The following is a 22060-nucleotide window of genomic DNA, read 5'->3' on the forward strand; positions in this document are numbered from 1 at the left end:
CCATGAGATGTGATACTCATGTTACTGTTCAGCAAGAAATTTCATCAAGGAAAGACAAGTCAGTATAACATGATTTACATTTGGAAAGATCTGGGTTGCATTTTCATTCTGCTTTCTATTTATGTTCCAGTCATTGGTTACTCTTGGTTGCTCTTTCCCCTTAGAACAGTTATAAGATACTGAAGAGCGCTAAATTCTTGTTAAAAGGGCTTTTTTGAACACAGGTTCTACATTTCTTCTCCAACCCTAGGCTGCTATCCCAGAAAATGTCTTATTCATTGAGAATCCTCATGCCTGAGCTTGCAATTTTGATATATATAACCCATTTTTCAGTATTCTGGGTTGGAAATTTTTTAAGCAGCCTCATTTCATTTTAGTAATGGATGTGGTAATTTTCAGTGCTTTGTCCTTGTTCCCATGAGGTAGTCTGTCTCTGTCCTCATACACAGCATTATTCTTACAGGAAAAGATGATGCAAAAAGCTAATTTAATAGTTGGTCTGTCCTCCTAATTTCTACCCCTTGTTGACACCAGTTCTTCACTTCTTGCTCTTTATTTCTTGTTGAGAAACCTTTTGTTTGTGAGTTCCCATTTTCCTGGCCTCCTGGCAGTTTTCATTTAACTTCTATGGCCTGACCTTGAAGTGCCAGCTCTCTTTGCTGATCAGTCCCCGTTTCCATTCCTTGTAGGTTCTCTACTTTTAATATCCTGCTTCGAGGTGCATTCTCCTGCAGGTAGATCTGTAGCCCCTTCCAGTCCCCTTTCTTCCTTTACTTGGATGGAAAGACTCAGTCTTTGATTTAAAGTAAATCCAAGCCTTCCATACACTCAAATCCAATTGTGTATGTGTTTCATATATCTTTGGATGACATTTTGAGTTACGGCCCAACAGGGAAAGGTGGGATTGCTCTTGAAATGTAAAGATAACTGTTAGTTATTTTTGAGTTATGCAGCTGGTGAGGCCTGTACCCGCAGAAGGTTAAGGAAGTTTGAATTGCCTTTGGCGATTACTGTATGTTGTACAGGCTGCTTACTTCCAGATGTTTTTTTTCTTTATGTAAAACCATGGGAATTAATTTTAAAAAACTGGCATTTAAACCTGAATCAGAAATATTTTTTTTCTTTTTTCCTGATGCTAGGTACGTTTATACAAATACAATCAGTTTTGTTAGAAGGTCAATAACTGGAAATTTCCTGAAATTTCACTGGTTTTTTTAAAAAAAAAAAAAAGGTATGCTGATGTTTGTTTCTTTTCTCTTTGTGTGGAGAGACAAACCTATTTGGCAGTTTTTCTTTTGAAGACCCAAGCGCATATGATGACAGTTCACTTGTGCCTTTCTCCAAGTGATTGGGAAAGCTATTACCAGGAATGCGAAGGCTGCTTTTTGAAGCACAGTAATCACTTTTGAATCTTTCTATTATCAAGGATGAAAAAGATTAATTAATTACTCAATTGCTGGCAGGTTTAGAATACAGTCTGAAGTATTTATGTGTATGTCTGTGTCACTGAAACTACCTTCAGAAGGCTGTAGGCAGGACTCTTGGTAAAAACCTGCATTTGAGTTTCTGTGAAGTAAGGTAGTGTGTGGATTTACAGTCTGTCAGCCACTTCATGTGTACTACGCCATGAACACATTTGTACCATATGGCAAAGCCACAGAATTGCCCAGCTATATGTGAAGGCAGTAATCCGTGCAGATGGACATGGCTGAAACAACTTGGGTCCCAGAACCAGCACAGGAACTTCACATTTGGACTTGGGTCTTTCTGAGTTAGAGGTTTAGCAAAGCTACTGAAGATTTTTTCTGGCTTCTGGTATCAAAATGGGGCTCAGTGCTCTGCCATGTTGATTTTCATAGTGTTAATTCTAGAGCTAATATAAATTTTTAATTATACATTTATGAATTTCATTTAAATGTAATTGGAACTCCTCAGTGTGGTTTAATGGTGACGTATAATGCTTGTCTCTTTCTTATCCTTGGGGGCAGCGGGGGGAGTCTCTGGATAAAAGTCCCTTCTTAGTCAGTTCTTTTTATTTATGAATACCTATTTTCTTTTCTGGGTCTGCCTGAAATTTCCAAAGTCCACCTCTCATACGTGTCTTAGTGCTTGATGAGGTGATAGCAAGAGAGAGATTTGTAAGTCTTTCACTGTGTTTGTTAGCCACGGTATCCTTCAGTATTTGTGTTGCAAGATTTTTAAGGCGTGGATAATAGTATTTAGTAACTAAAAGCTTGAAAAACTTATTAATGGACTGTTTATATTTTGTGTTATTCCTCTTTATTGTTTTCCTCTGCTTTAATGAGTTTGAAACCAATTTAGTGTCATTAGTAAATGTCTGAACATGTTCTTCAAAATGAGCTTTCAACACTATGGTGGGGAGTCGGGGGGTTATATCTTTAATCTGATGGCACTTCAAGTTGTTTGGTTTAACTTCATCATGGGTCGGTGGGTGTTTCTGTGACATATGGCACTGTATGTTGGAAGTGGATGTTTACATCTGGTCTGCATTGGAAGATTAAGGTAGAGAGGATGAAGTTTTGGGCAAGTATGTGTTTTTTGGATGAAGGATAAAGTGAGAATACTTTTATTTCCTCTTAGATTTGAAACATATCATTCTAGCAATGCCTTTGAAACTCTGCCAGCTTTGCCAACCATAACATTTATGGGATTTTGGACCTAAACTGAATTAGAAAACTGTTTTTAGTGGCAGAGAAAAAGGTTAGTGTATGAAAATAGCTAGGCCTATTATTGACTGCATGTGGTCAGTGGTTTGGCTGAATGTAGGTGGCTCTTTTCCTGTCACTGTTTTCAAGCATATGGCTTTGTTTGTGATGAATATAAAACTCTTTCAAAATGAGTTCTACTGCAGTTCTTTTGCACAGTAGTCTTCTGCTATTTAGTAGTGATTATTTTGCTTCTGCCATTCATTTTCAATCTTGTAGTAAAAAAAAAAAACTTTTTAAATAAAAACTTATGATTCCTGTTGACATCAAAACTAACAGGTTTGAAGAATGTGGTCATCTGTGCATAGCAGCTGCTTCTGTCAGTAGTATTTTCTAAAAGGATGCATATACTGTGCTGTTGATTCTTTGAGGTTAATGCTGGGTTTGTTTGCAGTGGGCAGAAACTCCTTTTGAATGTGCACACACATTTTGTTTATTTAGTACTTTTGTGAAAAAATCTAATACTGAATTATCACTTCCCTTTTTTCTCTTTTCATGTTTTCAGTCTTGGAAGTAACATTTAGAGCAGTTTTTCCCAAGCTTCAGATTTGCCGTTTCTTTTTACCATTGTGTAGAAGCCCGCTTTGAATTAAGATGGTGTTTTGTTTTCTTCTTTGGGTGTAGTATACAAGGTGCTACCTTAGAGCTCAGGGAATAGTGAATTTTCTAGCTCCTGCTGCAGAGAGAGCTTAAGGGCACAACAGGTTCTGTTTAGCTTAACTTAAATAGTGTTACCCTATTTATATATTTTTAAAAAAACCTGGGTGATAGAGCTGTAAATTGTGCAGACTGTGGATTGTGTAGGTTGCCTGGTGTTTTCGGTGTAGAAAATTCTAGTGAATCTTGTTTTAGCAGCTATCAGATGCAAAAGCTGGTTTCATTCAGCCAAGAGCAAAGTACATTTTGTTCTGCAAGATGCTGAGAACTGCAGTAAGAATTAGGGGCACCAAGCACTTCATGAGTTGGTTCCATTGCTATAAAGTATTTAAAAACAAAGCAAAACTGTTTACAGTTTCCCCATGTTTGGGGAAATAATTTATAGAATCATCCAATTTTTAGAGTAACTGTAAAAGAATAACTAAATAAACAATGAGATAACCTGTTGAATATATTTGTCAGTCAGTCCTTAGAGAAGTGCATCCTGGTCCCACAGGCCAGACACAAGGAAAATCACCCTATTGCACAGGTGAGGCTACTTGTGTGATCACGTCCTGCAGACTTTGAAGAACTTCATTTGCTACCTACATAAAAAAATTATACAATACTATTTAAAACACAAAGTGTACTTTTAAAATTCTTAAAATGTTAAAAAAGAAAATCACTAGAAGCTGTAATTATTGCAACTATAGGTTAAAACTTACTTTAACATCGTTCTACAATATAACATAACAATGTAACTTACAGGTTATTAAGAAATTCCTTTTCTAATTTAAAATAGGTCTTTTGAATTGTATTATGAATACAGAGCTGTTGCTCCTAAGCATGCTTGGTGAAAGACTGTCGCTAAGCAAGAAGTGCTATGCATGTATTTGTAAGTCTCGTTGCAAGAGAATCTTAAGGTGGATATAAGCATTGCATCCTCAAATGTTGGAAAAAATAACAGTAATTTGAATTTGCATGAGTTTGGGGTCATGCAAAACACCAAGCAAGCTATGTAATGTGTTTTGGTTTGGGTTTTGTTTGTTTTTTGGTTTTTTTTCTAGTTCTGATTTAGGACCAGGAAACTGCATGATATTTTTGACAGTAGTAATTGTCACAATTCAGGAATTATCTGTCTTGAGAGATCTTGTATTTAAACATACTGCCTAACTGATAACTGTTCCTCATCAAAAAGATCTGAAACATGAAGATGATGGAGATTATCAGTATCAGTTCTCAGCATGGATTGATAGAACAGTATCTCAAGAGAAAAACAGCACAGCTAACTGATGACCTTTGTTTTTGATTTATGTGAGGGGGTTTTTTTGTGATCTTGTTTGTGAAAATAGTTACGTTAATAATTCTGAATGCCTCCTGTTTGGATTGTAGAGGTTGGAGACCTGAGGGAGCTGCAAACGCTGGACATTTCAACCAATCGGTTGATAACGTTACCTGAAAGGCTGCATATGTGCCTTTCACTGCAGTACTTGACTGCAGACCGAAACCACCTGTGGTATGTTCCCCGCCACCTGTGCCAACTACCAAGCCTCAACGAGCTCTCCATGGCTGGAAACCGCCTTGCGTTTTTGCCACTTGGTGAGTCACCACTGTCATTGGGCTGGGGGGTGGGTCAAAGAAGAGACAGGAAAACAAACTTTCAGTCCCAAAAAGAAAAAAAAAAAATAAAAGGGCAACAAGTGACTTTCTGTAGTGGTCCCTACAAACTCTGTTTATAGAGTTGTCACAGTGATCATATTGTTGGAAAATATGTTAATAAACAAAAAAAAAGCAGGTTAAGGTTTCGTGTCTGTTTTAAAGCAATAAGTCAGTGATCAAATTTGCTTTATTTTTAGCTAACTGAGGGGGGAAAAAAGTTTAAATGATGTTGTGTTTAAATATAGTACTATGTAATCCGAGTCCTACCACTTGGGGTAATGATCTGTTTCTGTTTGCTGGATCTGATGATTTAACTAAGATTCTTCAGCTAGGGTTTAAAACTTGCAGTAGAATCCCAGTAACTCCACAGATATTATTTTTCATCATTAAGAATGTCAGTACTGCATAATGTAGCAAAGGTTTAGTTTGTGCTGTGTATAGGCATCCATCAAAGCTTCCATGGTAGTAGCACAGGAAAGAATTTATGTGCCTTTCTCTCAACCCTTTTGAAGTTTGGAAGTGTCAAAACAGGTCTTCAAGACTAGGAGGTGCAGTCAGTGTATGGTGCTTTGTTGTGGGAAGTAGTTGTGTTGTCAATAAGTGCAGACTGTATATTCTGTTTGTGAAAAGCAAGTCCTCTTCCACATGTTTGTTACTTTTTAGCCCTGCCACAGGCTAATTTGTGCTGAAATACAGACATACATGCAGATCTGTCATGTCATTTGAATAGCCATTAATAGTTTTTCTAGAATACGATGAGAGTTTGGTGTTAATTAGGTGCAGATGAAGTTACGATAATCACATTGAAAAGAAGCTGAAAATTGAGGTGTCTAAAAATGAGATAATAATTTCTAAATTAATTACCTTGTATAGGTTTAACTTAATTTTTTCAGTACTAGCAATTTAATCTTTACAGATGTTCATGATTTTTCTGATTTTCTTAGCACCTTAGTTTCTATTACTGGAAAGTAAGTGCAAATAATGTCTCCAGACATAGTGTTTTAGTTATGTCCCAACATATGTCATCATATAAATGAGAAAACAAGTTCCGGGATGCATCATCCAGATTCCACAGTACTAACTAAAACAAGCAAAGTAACTTCCCCTATTTTGGCAAATATTTCTAACTCTGTTTCATGAGACAGGAAGTTGAATCTTTTTAATTTTGCAAAAATAAGATGCTGTTCAGTAAGATGAGATGTGAGATACTGAGGGGTAGAAGTTTTTGCTACTTTTGTGCTAGTAGCTTATATGTGAGTGAGCTGTGACCTGGATGAGCCATAGATCTGCTGAAGTGTTTTAAGTTCAAAAGGAGGAAATAAATCTCTAATATAATGACACACCTTCTTTTTTCTTTATTTTTAGACTCAAATTCAAAACATTCAAAAGAAACTTTTAAAATAATGGGAAACATCAAAGGCTGTCAATTGACCTTGTTCAGTAGTTCTTAATAGTGACTCTGGTGAACATTTGGAGATAATTTGCTATCTGTGGATATGAAACTGAATCATAAATCCTAGAGTTCAGAGGAAAAGCAGCACAGTATAAATGTAAATGTTTAATCCCTCCTCTGAAGAATCAGAAGGCTTCAGAGTGGTCAAGATGTGATGAAATAAAGTAGAAGAGAGATTTAGTGCATTGAAAAGCAAAAGAATAAATCTATCTTCTGTTGTATGGGAAAATATTTTTCTTGGAGTATTACTGAAGTTAAGGCATAATTGTAGCATTATTTCTGCTAGCTGCACATGTTGGCTAATGGTTTTTTTGTGTGTGTTCTCACATCCAACTTCACTTTACTAGTTAATGACTGAGTAAGGACGTTAAGTAACAGTGAAAGATACTGTAGAACTACCTACAAGTGATATTCAAGCAAGAATTTTCAATTTTTTTCAATTAGGGAGTTGAGTTAAAAAGTAGACATTTTATTCATCTCCTGACAGAATGTTGTTTTTTTTCTTTTTTATTAGACATATCCATGTTAGAAGAAACATGTTTGTAACATATTGCCTAATGCCTTTTAAAGCATGATTTACTTTATTTCGTATGGTGGTTGACATCTATGCCAAGGAATCCATTCTTCCTCATCTAAGTATGTCCCTCGTAGCTGCCAGTAGACCCTCTTGTTAAGTGTAATGGAAATCTGCATTTTCCTGTTCCTAGGTTGATAGGTGTAAGATTTGTTGCAGCAGCAGCACAGTACTTTACAGCACTGCTGGATAGGTAGCATGTAGTTTTTTTGTCCTGTACATTCTTTTAAGTTTGTGGGCACATGTGTCTTAAGAAAAAAAAGGTATAACACTATTAATCAATCTTACAAAATACAATAAAAATACCTGATGCCACTCTCTGACTTTCAGAACTAGTACATAAACAAGCAGATGGGTAAACAATAATGAATTAGTCATTTGTTCTGCAGAATACACTTAATTCTTGGATATGCCAGTATTTTTAAAAAAATACTATTTTTCAGTTGTTGAATATTCCAGTTTATATTCAAAGAAACAAGACTGCATGGATCTGAGCCTTTGGGCCTTCCTAATAAATTTATTTTAAAAAAACCCCACAAACAAACAAACAAAACCGAAAAAAACCCAAATTGTGTATGTAAGTTGAACTGGAAACTGCCTCCTGGACAGCCCTGTTGTTGTCAGGGTAGCTTTCATGCTGCCCTAATAAATGATCTTAGGAATTCTGTTTGTGAATGGCAGATGGAACTACTGATCATTTTGTATCAATCTACTTAGAATATAAATTATCCTTTGATAGATATTTAACTTTAAAATTGTACCACTAGCAAAAGCCTCAATGCCTGAAATCAAATTCCATTGCAAGCAGAAATTCGAATCTGATGACATTGCAAAAATAAAAATGATTTATGTAATAATGTACAAATATAATTAAAATAGGCCATAAATTCTCAAGTGTACTGGCAGTGCAGGGGATGTTATGACAGCAAATACTCGGTGTTATATCACTTTATTGAGGGTTTATGTGCACTTTTTGTTTAGAAAATGGGTCTAGTAATTATCAGTCCACAGTAAACAAAGGTCTTATTCTACCTCAGTATATGCTGCTTTTGTGTCCTTGCCCTCACAGTATGGTTAAAAGAGCATCAGTGCAGACACACAAGAGCTTTTGTTCCATCTTCAGCCATGTGGAATGCATATGCCAGGGCCCTGAGGTTAAAAAAAAAAAAAAGACAGAGAGAGAAAAAGGGAGAAAAAGAAAAAAAAAAAATCAGAATTGGGGTTTGTTCAGGACTCATGGCATTTGGTCATTTCTGGGAGAAAGTTCTTTGATCTGGGAGCCTGGAAGGAGACAAGTGGAAATGTTTCAGACACAGTACAGTGCTTGCAAAAGCCACATGAAAACCTTCTTTGTAGCTTTAGCCTTTTCATAGATGGGCAGCTTCCTTATTTTACAAAGTTCTTCCTAAGCATGTTTTTCAGAGAACTTTTAACAATATTTGTTGACTGATATAAGGCATAAAAATTAATGTGGATGGGATACAAAGAGCTTTTTAAAGTGATGATTTATTTAAATTTAAACTTTATGGATAGTGTTTGAAACTGGAAAAAAAATCTTTTGGGGACTAGAAGATGCTTGGTTATTTAATGCAAAGAAACTGTATCAAAGGAACATTTATAGTTACAGGCTATTTGGCTTTGGGAATTGAATTTTTCCTACTGAGATATTTTGTCTAACATCCAGAAATTTGCTTTAATTACCTAGGAAATGCAGTCAACTCAGAACTTAGAATCTAAACATAGCATGAGATAAAGACAGAGGGAAGAGATGAGATGCAGCCTAACTCCCCCCTCAATGCATATGAAAAGAACAGCTTTAGGGCTTTTTTTGACTTGCCTGATTTTCAGCCCATTTGCATACATCTGTGTAGAAATGAGCAAGATGAGCCTCTTTTAAAAATTTTCTTCCATTCTCTGAATTAATAAGTTAAACAGTAGCACATTCAAGCTACCCCAGCAACCCATAGTTTTCTGCTTTTCTTAGTATAATTTGCTTCTGCAACATGAGGCGATATTCTCTAAGCGTTAGGTGTGCCATGCACATGCTATCTGCTTTAGATTTTATTGGCCAATTCTTTTCCAGCCTTACAATATTTTATGGTGTTATAGTGCCTCACTATTGCAATACTTCTATTCATTATAGGGTAACAATGTTATTGTTTCATCTAAAAATATCCCAGAACTTCACTAAAGTATTTTCAGCCCTGCAATACTGAGCCAAAATAAATCATCTTTTTGAGGTGTTAGCTCATAACGATGCGTGGCAGCATTTCACAGCAGTGCCCATCAGTCAGCAGAGATATTTGTACTTAATTCTTGGGGCAGGGCAGTTGATGGATGCAGCGGATAGCTCTGCGAACTAGAACGTCTTTGGGACAGGGTCAAAGAAGCATGTAATGGTTGAACGTGTCCCCTGATGTCCAGTGACTGGTTTAAACAAAGCCCAGATTATGGTCCCCGAAACCTCCATAGACTGTTGCAGGGCAAGGGCCTGTATTAAAAGAAAAAATCCAAAACTCAGTTTTTCTGTGTTAACATTTTTATTTCAGAAAAGGAATCTATTCATTTTCTGTTGGTATCATCACTTGTTCTTTATATCAAATATTTGATAATTTGACACCCTCTGAAGCTCCTCAGCATGAGCTTTTAAGGCTTCTGGTGCTTACAGCTGCCATTCAAGTGGGTGACAGCTGAAGACATTAAGTATATTTTAAGATGGCCAAATGTTTGGGGGACCACTCAAAATGTCGTTTCCTTTATCTGCACTAAGTGGTGTCCAGAGCTCTTGTGTACAATAAAACTATTCAATAATAAAGAAGGGATTGTATTACCTATTGTCATTGTCAGGAATGATAACAGACCATTATTCCAAATAGAATTTCGGAGTAGAAATATTACGAATTTGTTTTAATTTTTATTCGGTTCTTGCCACGATTACAAAAGGGACAGAAGCTATGCTAATTTCTCTGGTTATCCTTATCTTTATGCCAACCAAGGTAATTGACAGTTGATAAAGATGGGAAGTCAGAATTAGTCAATATTAGTATCGTCTTGCAATGTGGCTGATTCAGCCAAATGCTTGTTTATCTTGCTTAGTTTCTATAACATACTCATAAAAGTTTAAGAAGTTGAGAGGCATACAGAATTTTTTTTTATTATTTTTTCATAATGCAATTTGTCTGGTTTGCAGCTATCCCCTCCCAGACCGAGAGGCTTTCAAACACTGTTCACTTAGTTTGTGCTTTGTATTAAACGCATATGTCTTTTCCTAACCCAGTATCTTGAATGGCGTAGGAACTACAGATGAAATGGGCTGCCCAGATGATCCTACATGTCAGTTTTCTTGCCAGTCTCTTTTAGATTATTCTTCTTAGTTCACTGTTTGGTTTGTCTTTTTAAATGTCTCACATTAGCATGTTTTTCACTTCTTTTGGTAGCAGACAGTTTTACCACTGACTAGATCTTGCTGATAGGCAAAATTCTTGTTTCCAAGAATTCTTCTTAGAAGCCTAAATTTTTCCCTTTTAATTTTGTTCCATTTTCCCACTTTTATAAACAAAATAAAATTATTCCATACCTACATGCTCCTATCTGGACATATGTTAATATATTTATAGCCCATGAAGGTATTGCTTAAACATGCTGTACTTGCTTCTTTTGACTGACAGTCATTAATATTTTAACATAAATAATGTAGGAAGCACACCTTCAGATGTATTGATCACTTACTTGTAGCCACAGCTTTTGTTGTATAATAGTCTGCAGTTTAATGCTTGTCTATTTTCTTGTGTTCTGTAATTTACTGCATCACACAGACTTGTTTCTGAATGATTACTGGTTGCATTTGGTTATGGCTAATGTAATCAAACAAGTATCTCTTCTTGGAGAAAAGAAAGAGTGGGAGGGACCAGATTCCTGTTTATGTCTTTACCACTTTACCACAGATAGTGAAGCTGTGATTTCAGTGACATGAGGCCAGTTAATGAAAGCAGGTTTGACCTTACAATCTTGAAGTATGCACTGCAGATCTGAAATCTGTTGTCCCTTTGGTTCTTCAAACTGACTTCGGAATATGTCAATGTTAAAATTTAATTATTTATAATGGGTTCTTCGGGGCTACTGAAAAGGGGTTTGGTTTTGTTTTAGTAATTTTAAATGCTATTTTCTAAACAGCTTTCCATCTCACCCATAATAAAACCATTGGCTGAAATTTTACAACTGAGAAGTACTAATTTATGTTTGCTTACATTAGGTCTGATTAGCTTATTTATAATTAAAGATAATTGCTTTGCTTATAATTGTCACTGTGTCATCCCTTCTGCCCCTGACTCTTCTTGTTTTCTAAACCCAGATTTAGGTCGTTCTCGGGAGCTACAATATGTTTACGTGGATAACAATATTCATCTGAAAGGCCTCCCATCTTATCTGTATAATAAAGTCATTGGTTGCAGTGGGTAGGTATGAATTAATTCAGATGTCTTGCATACCTGTTCCTTGTAAAATCTCTCATAAATATCTTCCTGTATGATACAGCTGATTATTTTTTTGTGTGTGTGTGATTGATTCAGAACTGATGTTACTTTGAGGGGATTACCGCAGCTCCCAGTTCTGTTTTATTTTTGTAATAAATCTTCTATGTTAATTGCTGACTTTCAGTATTTTAGTATTAAGCCTTAACAGACAGTGCAGTTATTCTGAAGGAATTCTGAATGATAATGTAAGGCCTAAAGCTGAATCCTAGCTGCATTTAAAGGTTGGTCAAAAATGTAGGCTTTACAGAACTAAAGAATGAACAAAATATTTTTTTTAATGTGTTGCAGCATCTGTCTACTTAAGTTCTCACATTTCTGTAAATTATGGGCCATATCTTGGAATGTCACATGCAGCTCCTTCACTCATTTTACATCCCAGTATCAGCTTCTTGTAGGTCTTGGTACCTACTAACTAAAATAAGTGACTTTTTTTAGGAATTAGGGATTGACAGGTATATTTTTACACGTGCATTTTAAAAATATCCTAGGCTGTCTCATGTTTGTGGTTAGGATGCGAGGAAAAAAGTGGTCTGTCTAGGACACTAGCTTAATTCTTTCTGCACTGACACTAGCATAAATTAAGATCAGCACCACTGATGAATGGAGCCTCACTGGTGTAAAACTGATCAGAAGAGGATTGTCCCCATTACCATCTAATTATAAATTTCTGGTATGCTTGCTCTCAGCAAATCTTGCATTAAATATAAATTCCCTCTCTACAGCCTGCACTGTACTGCAATATGCGAGATGCTGAGTCTTGGCATTTTAAGGTTTTTCTAATATTCCTGTGTCAGCTGGTTGTGTGATATTTAAATACTTGCAGTTGGATTATAATTTTGCTGAACTGTGTGCAGTCTCAAGCTTCTACTAATTTTGGTTTTCAGGAAAAATAATTTCTACGCTTTGTTCTGTCAGAACTGATTGTAAATTGTAAGACAGACATTAAATTGACCCTAAAGGTAATAGAACTGTATTGTTTGTGACCAAAACCACTAGTGACAATGCAGGAAATGTTCCAAGAAGTTTGGTCCACCTGTCCTGCCTATTTCAGGTGATTTTAAACAACCATGTCTTTATCTTTTTTTAATGTTTTAAGTTCTTCTTTTATACTCAGTCAAAATAATTTTATCTTTGCACTGACCGTTTGTAAAGGTATTACCAGTTCTGTTTGCTGTCATTACATGTACACTGCTGGTGAGGCTAGCTGCTAGTATCTCTGATGGAGAATACTATCAATCTAGTATAGAAGAGACAAAAAAAGTTGCAAATGTTGCAATGGAATTAATTCATGTAATGCTTCTGTAGAATAAAAAAATTGTAATAATTTTTTCCTTAATAGTAAACTATTTAAAAATATTTTTACTAAGCAAAATAATATTTGTATTTGGGTACCAAACAGATATTTGTCTTTATGATGTGAAACCATTTTGAAACATCATAGATTATTTTTGAGGAAAATTTTCAACATAGAAAGAGCACTTATACATATTCTTAAGAAACCAAAGGTTTTATTTGATAATGTGCTGAGTGACGTTAAAATCGTGTAATAGTGGTCATGTGAAGAATTTCTGTGTTCTTTCCAAGAAAGCATTAGTTACCAATGCAAGGTTTTCATGGGTCAGGCGAGAGTTGAAGATCCAAGCTTTAGTGCTCTGTCTGGTCATCCACTGGAGAATAAAGTCTGACATGCTGCTGTTACTAACATAAAGCTAGATTTCTGAAAATAGAATATAAATTGCGTTGTGTAAGTAATGAATCTCTGTCTGGGAATCCTGCAGTCACACTGACTGAAAAAGTCTTTTATGTAAGAGGTGATGATCTCAGCACTCAAAATAAATTTTGATCTTACTTTTTGCAGATAGGATTTCATGGTCTACAGCTAGGTATCTGTCAGTCTTGTTGAAGGCAGCCAATAGGTGGTCACAGCTTTTTTTCCCCAGTTATTTATTCCCAGGGTGGTTCTTCTGCAACTCCATTTTCTTTTTTTTCCAACTAGTTAGCCCATACTTTTTGCCACTTTTTAACCTCCATGGATTTTGTGTAGTTTTCTTTCAATTCTTTGTTCTTGCACCCAGTATTACTTATAGGTTGAGATTCATTCTCCAATCCATCCTGATTTAAGGGTGTATATCTCTTAGATTATTCCTCTTGATGGCTTGTTTTGCTTGTTTACTTTGTTTTTCAGGGTTGTGGTCAGGCATTAATAGCCTCACCCTGTATGTTGAGTAGACCAAATGTCCCAGCTCTGAACTGCAGGAAATGTAGTGAGCTTATGGGTGTGTCTTCTGGCTAGGTTGGTAAGGGGTTAATCAGCTTGAAAAGACGATATTGTAGATTTATTTGTTGTGATAGCTAACTGATTGGATATGGATTGCTGGGGAATGGATTGTTGGAATACTGGATCTTTGAATTCCCAACTATATTTTAACCCCATTAATGGCTTGTAGGAAAGTATTAAATATTTAACGAGGCTTATTGACTTGCTGTTTGATGCTGCTCTTTTTTGCTTGTTTCTCTGGGCTGTTTTTCCTTTAATCAGAGGAGATGAGATTCTTTGTTATCAGAGAAGTACTATGAGGTTTTTTTCACATCTGATAAGGTCGAGTGTAGTTACCTCAGTTTTAGATCCAGTATGTGGAAAGGCTGACAAATTTGTGTTTCTGTTCCATTTGTTAGGACTGGCCCTAACAAGTTGCTCTTGGCTTCAAATTTAAGTTGTCATAAACAATTCCTATTCCCCTCTTGACTTCCCCAACCTCTTAGTAGAATTTTCCTATGCGTGTCTCTTTGGTATGATAGTTTGCAACAGGGATCATAGAAAGAGTTATTATTTTTACTACAAGCTAAGTTTCTCTCCTTGGATCCAAATAACCTTCCTTTTCCTTATATGATTTGGGAAGGACAAGGCTAGTAGACTTACTAGGGTATCTTCCCACTAAAGCTTAGGCTGTTCTGTTTTTCTTTCACTCACCTCCCCGCACCCTTCAAGGGAGCTCTGCGGATGGGGAAAGGTATGTTACAGAATCACCCAGTGGCACTTAACTGATATTTTTTGGTGATTGTAGTTTGTCTCACATATTATAGTTGAGAAATCCATTACAATTCTCAACCAGTTGATCCAAGACACAGGAAGCCAACTGTTAGGTATGAAAACTGCTCCCCTATGTAAAATACTTTGTAATAATGGCATTCAGAGGCTAAAAGATTAGTGCGTTGGCAAAGTAAGGGACACGTAGTGCATTTGGTTCACTTCCTTGGGATTGTATTCTCATTTCTCCAGCTTTTGAATGTTATTTGATGAGTAAAGACCTCCAGATGTCCCATGACTAGCATGTCACAGAGGTGAGGATCTATAGAAACTGTGTGTCAACAAGTACTGCACTTTGTGAGGAATCTTTGAAGGGTGCTGCACTGAAGAACAGTATCAGGCATTCTTTGGGTTGGTCATCTAGGTTTCCTCATAAAGTTACTTCTATTTTTTTTTTCTAACCACTTTCTAAATGTCTTCTGTCCTTCTAGTTGTGGTTCTCCAATTCAAGTTTCAGAGGTGAAACTGCTCTCTTTTTCATCGGGCCAGTTAACTGTGTTCCTGCCAGCAGAGGTGAAATCTATAGGGACAGAAACAGATCATGTGCTGCCTTTGCAAGAACTGGCCATGAGGACCCTCTATAACACCTACTGCAGGTTTTTAAAAGGTATGAAATTTCTGGTTTCTTTGTATTACAGAAAGAGCGGAAGTGCTTTTCTGGCAGTGATAGGAACATTTCAAATAGCTCTTCAAAGAACTGTGCAAGGATTAATATTCTAAAAGATTTATTTAATGAAATTATGTTTGAAATGCTGTATTAGAACAGCATATTGGAGAAAAACAGAGATCCAAAGACTATTTCTAAGGTCGTGTGGTGCTTACAAATGGTTCCTTTCTTAAGGACTGCATGAAGAAGGATGCTTTTTGCAGGAGAAACTCTTTAATGGAAATAGGAGATGAGAAATACAGTTCCTGAGGCAAGATTAGATGCATCAGACAACAATGCAACTTCTTGCCAGGCAACACACTCCTAAACTGGCAGACTTTTTATACATAAGGCAAAAGAAATGCTAGAAGCCCTTGGCCGTTTCAGTACAGCATGACAGCTGAGCTGTTTTAGTTCTGCCCCAATTCAGACTCTGCTGTGAAGTGGCCCTTGGCTCATCTGGTTATGCATCATGCAATCACATGAGTTAGCAATATCTGATGATAACCTGCAGATTCATATTTTGTCAGATTTCAATGTATTGTGACTTGCCCCTATTCATGGCACCTTGGGAACTTGTGAGCTTTAGAGGTGAAAGTAGAAAGCAGAAGGATAGAGACTTATAATGGAAAGATTAGAGGGTTTATGATAAAGGGTCACTTGTACCATGGCCACTGGAGTAAATCATAACTGCTGAACTATTGCTTTGCCAGGAAAAGTGTACAAGGAGGTCTGCAGCAAATATGCTGTAGGGAAGAAGCTTCATGTTGAGGGGTGGGATAACCATACGAGCCTGTGTTCACAGGAAACCACGCTGCTTCGTGGAGAATGTATTTCCTGACATACAGAACATATTAACTGACCACTTTGCAGTTGTGTATTTTATATATTTCTCCATATGGAGGGGAGAGGGGAGGTTTTTATTCAGTATCAGGATATCAGCTGCACCAAAATTACACAATGACGAATGCTGTTTCATTTTTATTTGCAAAATTCTAGTCTTTGAAAAGGAGTTTGAGAACATCAGGTGCAAGATCTTCAGTAACTACTTTTCTCACCCAGTTGTGACTTGCACAGTTATTTCTGGTATATGACTGCGTGAATCTGGTTCCTGAAAGTGCTGGTGAAGTTTGGTTTGGGAATAGCAAGATAGCATTACAAAATCAGTTTAAGAAATGGTTTGTAGATGGTTGATACAAGGCTGTGAGGATTCTATCTAGTTGCAGTCAAGGTACAGAACCTGAAAAAGATGGTGAAACTTTTTTTTAAAGTATCTGGCCTACTTCTAGTTTGCTACACTGTACTATGTAGTCTTTTAATATAATTTTATATATATACACACACATATGTATATTATTCTGAGTGTCCTTGTTAAAGACTATGTGCATTACCACTGGTGATACCCACATTTCAGTGGGGCAGGAGTAATGTATAGTTCAGATAGGCGTAAGATAATGGTGTGCTGGGAGGCAGGTGGCACGTATGATTAAGGTATCAGATTTGATCTATCACTGCCTAAATTTGCAGTTTCAAGGGTGCTGTTAAATACTTTGTGGCTGCTAGGTAAGTATGACAGAAGCAACTGGACTACTTTTCTTCAATTTTTGCTTGGCTACAGAATGTGACCTTTTCTTTCTGACGCAAATGTACTATTCCTCATGCTTGTCATCTCAATTGAGGCTGTTGTGGTACATTGTGTATGGGGTTAAACCCTACAGTGTTTGAAAGCTGAAACTAGTGTGATATCGCAAAACTGATTTATCAGGTACTGCATTGTGTCTTGATTACTCAGCACCTAAACTCATTCACCTGTCTTGGCTGTCTCTCAGTTTCTAGATGGAGATTAGCATGTTGGTTTTAATTTGTAAAACACTATGTGGCTTGGGCCAAGCCTGAGAAAATGACTGTTCTTTCCCATGAAGTGACCCTGGAGTCCCTTTTGGTGAAAATTATGGCATCTTGTAAACTGTGGGGGCACGCTTAAGAGATAATGAATGTATTGATCGTTTTAGAGTGGTCTCTTTGGTTGGACCTGTGAGAATTATGCTGGGCTGGATTGTATTTCAAGTAATTTTAAATATTTCAGACCCCTTTTTGCTGATGGTGGGGCTTGGGCTTTTTAGGGAGCTTAGCTATCCTGCTGGATTGGCTGCTGAAATATTGTAGTAAAATACTACTGATGTCCTCTTCAGAATTTTGTATTGTTATTAATTACTAAATACCTGTCTATATCATCTTTGTGTCTAAAAATGCTTTATGATCTATTACTGTTTTTTATTATTTGCTTGAGTTATAATATTTTCACCTGGGTATTTGGGCCCAGTTAATCTTATGCCCACAGATGCTAAACTTACACATTTAACTTCAACTTTTTGAACTTGTACATGGAAAGCACTATGTGCTTCACCCTAATTGTGGTAATTTGTGTTACCTTGCTGTTCTTTTGACAAAGTCTTAAGAATGTGAGACAGCTGATTTTCTGAATTGTTCATGGAGCATGCTTCTTGTGTTTGACTTTATCATGCCATTGTTTTGTTACAAGCATTTTTTTTTGTTTGTTTCTTCTCTAGATTTGAACTTTCTGACTCCAATCTCGCTACCCAAAAGCCTCTTGGAATTGCTGCACTGTCCCTTGGGACACTGCCACCGCTGCAGCCAGCCTATGTTTACCATTGTCTACCCAAAGCTCTTTCCCTTGAGGGAAACTCCAATGGCAGGATTGCATCAAGGGTAATTATACAGGAAATTACACTGGGGTTTCATTTAGGAAGAAAAACACCTTATGGAACAAAGCATATTCTTAAGGACTTTTTTTTTAACTTAGCAGCCTTTCAGATCTATAGCCCTTGTCCTATAATTGCATGTAAAAGTTGACAAATCTTTTATTTACAAGACAACCAGAATAGTGCTGTTAAATAAGGGCTACCACACTTGCCTGTTTCAGACTGCTGTAAGATGGTGAAGGGTTTTGATATGATGGGATTGACTTGTTTGTGGTAGTGCAGTGCATGCATGGCACTTCTGTGCCTTGTGAAGGAAATACTACTAACACAAATACTTCACCTGACGGTCTCTACCCTGACTTCAGGAGAATGCCACCAACAAATAGAAGTGTGGTAGGATTAAAGATGGAAAAAAGCTCTAAAGCCAGACCTTAATTAAAATGTTCTGCTGTAAAATACTCGTTTCTCTTTCCATGCTAATTAACTTGAGATATCCTGTGGAAGCATTCTGCATTGTAGCATACATTTCATAGCAATACATCTTTTTAAAAATATTTCAGTTTTTATGATTGTAGCAGTTGTGAACGTGTCTGCAGGATTCACAAGTCAAGTAGACAAGCCTACGCAGACTTCCTGACCTGCTGGTCAGTAGTCATAGAAGGGACTCAAAACTGGGATATGGTTCAGGAAATATTGCCCTTATGTAGCTAAAGATTTAAAATATCTTTAAGGTGAGCACTAATTGCTTTGCAGCGATTCTTTCCCTAACCCCTATTAGTCTGAATTGATACTGTAGCCTACCATGATCCATAATATCAACGAATCCACTTTCTGCAATGGAAAAGCATCATCAGAGAAATTTCAATTGGTTCTATTTGGACAAAAGTACAGTACTGTTTGAAACCTAATAAAGAAGGTTTAAAGAAAAGTCACTTGGAGTTAAACAAGCAAATGTGATGTTCAGGTTATTTTTAGAGAATTCTAGTCAAGCCATTAGTTACAAAGCATATGCCAAAAGGTGGGGAGCAGAAAAGAAAGGTGCTTTAAAAAGGAATGTTTCTGAAATTACCTGTTGGTATATATAATGCAGAAGAATGCCACTTAATTCTTGTCCTGCTGAAATCCATTGATTTGATAGTTATCTTCCATAAAAATAAGAAACTGCTTTTCAATAGGAAGATCTTTAAGAAAAAAGAAGAAACTAATTGGTGATTCAGGTTGATGGTACCTGTTTTTCCCAGCTGTATCACAGGTTATTTTGCTGTGTTTGGCATAAGAGATATCAGATTTGTAAGCAATTCAACTTTATGAAATTAAAACAACTTAGGTATGCCAAATCTGGACAGCAGCCAGGCGGCTGCATAAATGCTATTTTGGGAAAGTCATCTTTCTTAAAAAAAATCTGGTTGTAGAAATTGCATACTTCAACTTGCCATTCTGTTACACTTCAGTCATATGTTGAAATTCAGTGGATTTCATGTTGAGTAAAATAAATTGCTTCCACATTACAGTCTTAATATTCAGAGTGGCATAAGATGTTATAATCATGCTATAAAGAATTTCTTTCAAGTATTGAACAGTGTAATTATCTAAAAAAGTGATGAAAAACTGCTTGCTGGTCACTAATCCTTATATTATCTTAAATAATCCAACAATGGGAGAGTTTTGACTAGAGTAGAGAGCTCTACTTTCTAATTAATTGCAAAGTGTTGCTCACTGTAGAACTTAGTTATTAGATGATATCAGTAGACACCTTTAGGAATTATTGAAGTTAGGACTCAACAAAAACATACTTCAGGGCTATTTTGGAAGAACACTGTATTAACATTCTAAAATATACTCATTGAAAATACATATTTCTGCATGCTTTTCACTTGTTTAAAAAATGGTTATCATTCCTTCCCTTAGACAAGAATGTACTGTGTTCTGCAAAATGCCTTGATGAATACAGTCTTAAGTAGCTGACATTTGATGCAAATCCACAGAAAATGAGATCTAAACAGGGTAGCCTGTCATCCGTATCTCTGTAGCTCGTGCACTTGACATGGTAAAATTATGTGGAATTGTAGAGGTGTGATAGCTGGTTTAGAAAGACGTGAAGGACAGGGTTTTTGTTCTAAAGAGCTTATAGTGACCATGAAAACACACAGGGTAGGGATCCTGAATGTTTGAACAGCACTGATTAGCACATGCCACATCCATGCCAGTAACTTATGTGTGGATTTCCCTATCGCATTCTGCATCCTCTTGTAGGAAAGGATAGTTAAGTGTTGAACTGGATTTCTGTATCTGAAAAAGCACAGATGACATGAGCACTGAGTAAGTGTGATTTCTGGGTTAGTGAAAAACAGATCTTAACATTCTTAAAGCGGATATCTAGGTTCCTGCCAGGATGGGGGCAGGAGGAGGGTCACAGTGAGGCTAGCATCATGCTTTCGTGTTGCTACCCCAGCTGTAGTTCCTGGCACAATGCGACAGCACTGCCTGTCGATCGTCCTTTCTGAAGATCTGGGCCCAGTTTGTTCACTCGGCTGAACCAAAGGAGGACACTGGACGTCAGTTATTTCATGCCTACAAGCAGTAATTTAAGAAACACATGAGCGAAGCTGAAGCAAAGAATTACCCAGCTATTTTCCTTTTAGCTGTTAAAGCTACTGGCTATAACACCCAGCCACACCCTCCACAGAAAGAAAAAACACATGCTGCTGCTTTAAACTGAATACATAAGAAACCAGGAAGGTTTTTGAGAACCCCTGCAGTGTTTCCCTGCCTTTGTATCAGGCACTCATATAGAGCAAATGAGCCTTCTTTTTCTGAAGTGTCAAGATGGGGTAATCCTGTATTTTACAAACAAGCATATTGTCTGCTGTGGAATAGGGCCAGGAGCTTTAATCTTTACTGACAACTGTTCCCCCCCCCCCCTTTTTTTTTTCTAGGAGGACAACTGTTAGTTTTGTGGCATACTGCTGCTCCACCCAGTGTCTGCAGACTTTTGACCTACTGAGTTGATAAACATTTAAAACTACTCAGGAGTGCTGCCAGTTTAAAGCTGCATTAGACGTCGTATCCCGTTGGTACTGGAATACTCTGTGTGTGCGCGTGTGCCAAAGCAGCAGAAGTGCCCAGTCGGGAACACTAAGAGGCACTTAAATCCTGCCCTATCAAATTTGGATGAACTGCAGAAACTTTTCGGAAGTGTAAATACCAAGCTCTTGAAAGTATTAACTTCTCTCTGCTCCAAGACAGCATACAAACCAAACAAATTCACAAGCTCTGACTTCAGGATTTCCAGTATTTTTCAAATGTGGCTGTCTTCAGGTTGTCCCATAGCATCATTTGAGGCAGCTTTCATTCCTCTAACAGGAAAAAAAAAAAAGGTTGAGTCATGACAAACGAGCTTTCACTTACTCCCCCCCATCCTCTTCACCCTTACAGATGGATTCAGGTGTATAGATTTAAGCCTACAGAAACCTTTGATGGATCTCAGTGATTTTTGCATAGAATTTAGCTTTATTTTCTCCCTCTCATATTAATATTTTCCCCAGCAGAGTTATCCCAGTTGTATACCTAGTCTTTGACAGTTAACTGTGGTATTTAAAGCCACATATTAAAAGCAGATGTATCTTTCTGGTATCATTAGAAGCCACACTGATTTAATTGGAGTAGCTAGGATATGTCTGGAGACTAAAGATCCTGTCTCAGTTAAGAAGGCTGGTACTGATGCTTACACTGAGTGGTCTTGCTCCGGCATGTTTGAGGGTGTGTTTTCTTTATTTTCATTGCTTGTTTTTTAAAAACACTTCCCCTTTTGCTTCTTTGAGTTCTTCAGGAAGAAGACGACTTTAAGTATCAATTTCACTTGGAAAAAAATAGTAATAGGCTAGTAACTATTTATCTATATTTATTATATTTTTACAATTGCAGACTGTAGATCTGCAAAGAGTTGGTCTTCATCTTTTTCTAGATTCAGCATTTGGCTGATTTGTGGAAGTGTGTCCGTGGAGCGTGTGCCTCAGAGAAGGC

The 22060-nt window shown here is 36.9% G+C and overlaps 1 protein-coding gene across 3 annotated transcripts in view; it reads left to right on the forward strand.

Moving 5' to 3' along the window:
• LRRC28 (leucine rich repeat containing 28) overlaps positions 1–21604 on the forward strand; it is a 47583-nt gene extending 25979 nt beyond the window's left edge. The window contains exons 5-9 of one of the 3 annotated variants that reach the window (XM_059823966.1): positions 4755–4961; positions 11400–11502; positions 15100–15275; positions 17885–18044; positions 20974–21604. In XM_059823966.1, the coding sequence (XP_059679949.1) occupies positions 4755–4961; positions 11400–11502; positions 15100–15275; positions 17885–18044; positions 20974–21046 (719 nt within the window). In that variant the 3' untranslated portion in view covers positions 21047–21604. The remainder of the gene's footprint in view (positions 1–4754; positions 4962–11399; positions 11503–15099; positions 15276–17884; positions 18045–20973) is intronic. The other 2 variants (XM_059823964.1, XM_059823965.1) reach the window with 2 other exon arrangements.
• Positions 21605–22060: the final 456 nt, after the last annotated feature.

This window comes from Gavia stellata, chromosome 13 (assembly GCF_030936135.1).
Source record: "Gavia stellata isolate bGavSte3 chromosome 13, bGavSte3.hap2, whole genome shotgun sequence".
In the NCBI taxonomy this organism is placed as follows: domain Eukaryota; kingdom Metazoa; phylum Chordata; class Aves; order Gaviiformes; family Gaviidae; genus Gavia; species Gavia stellata.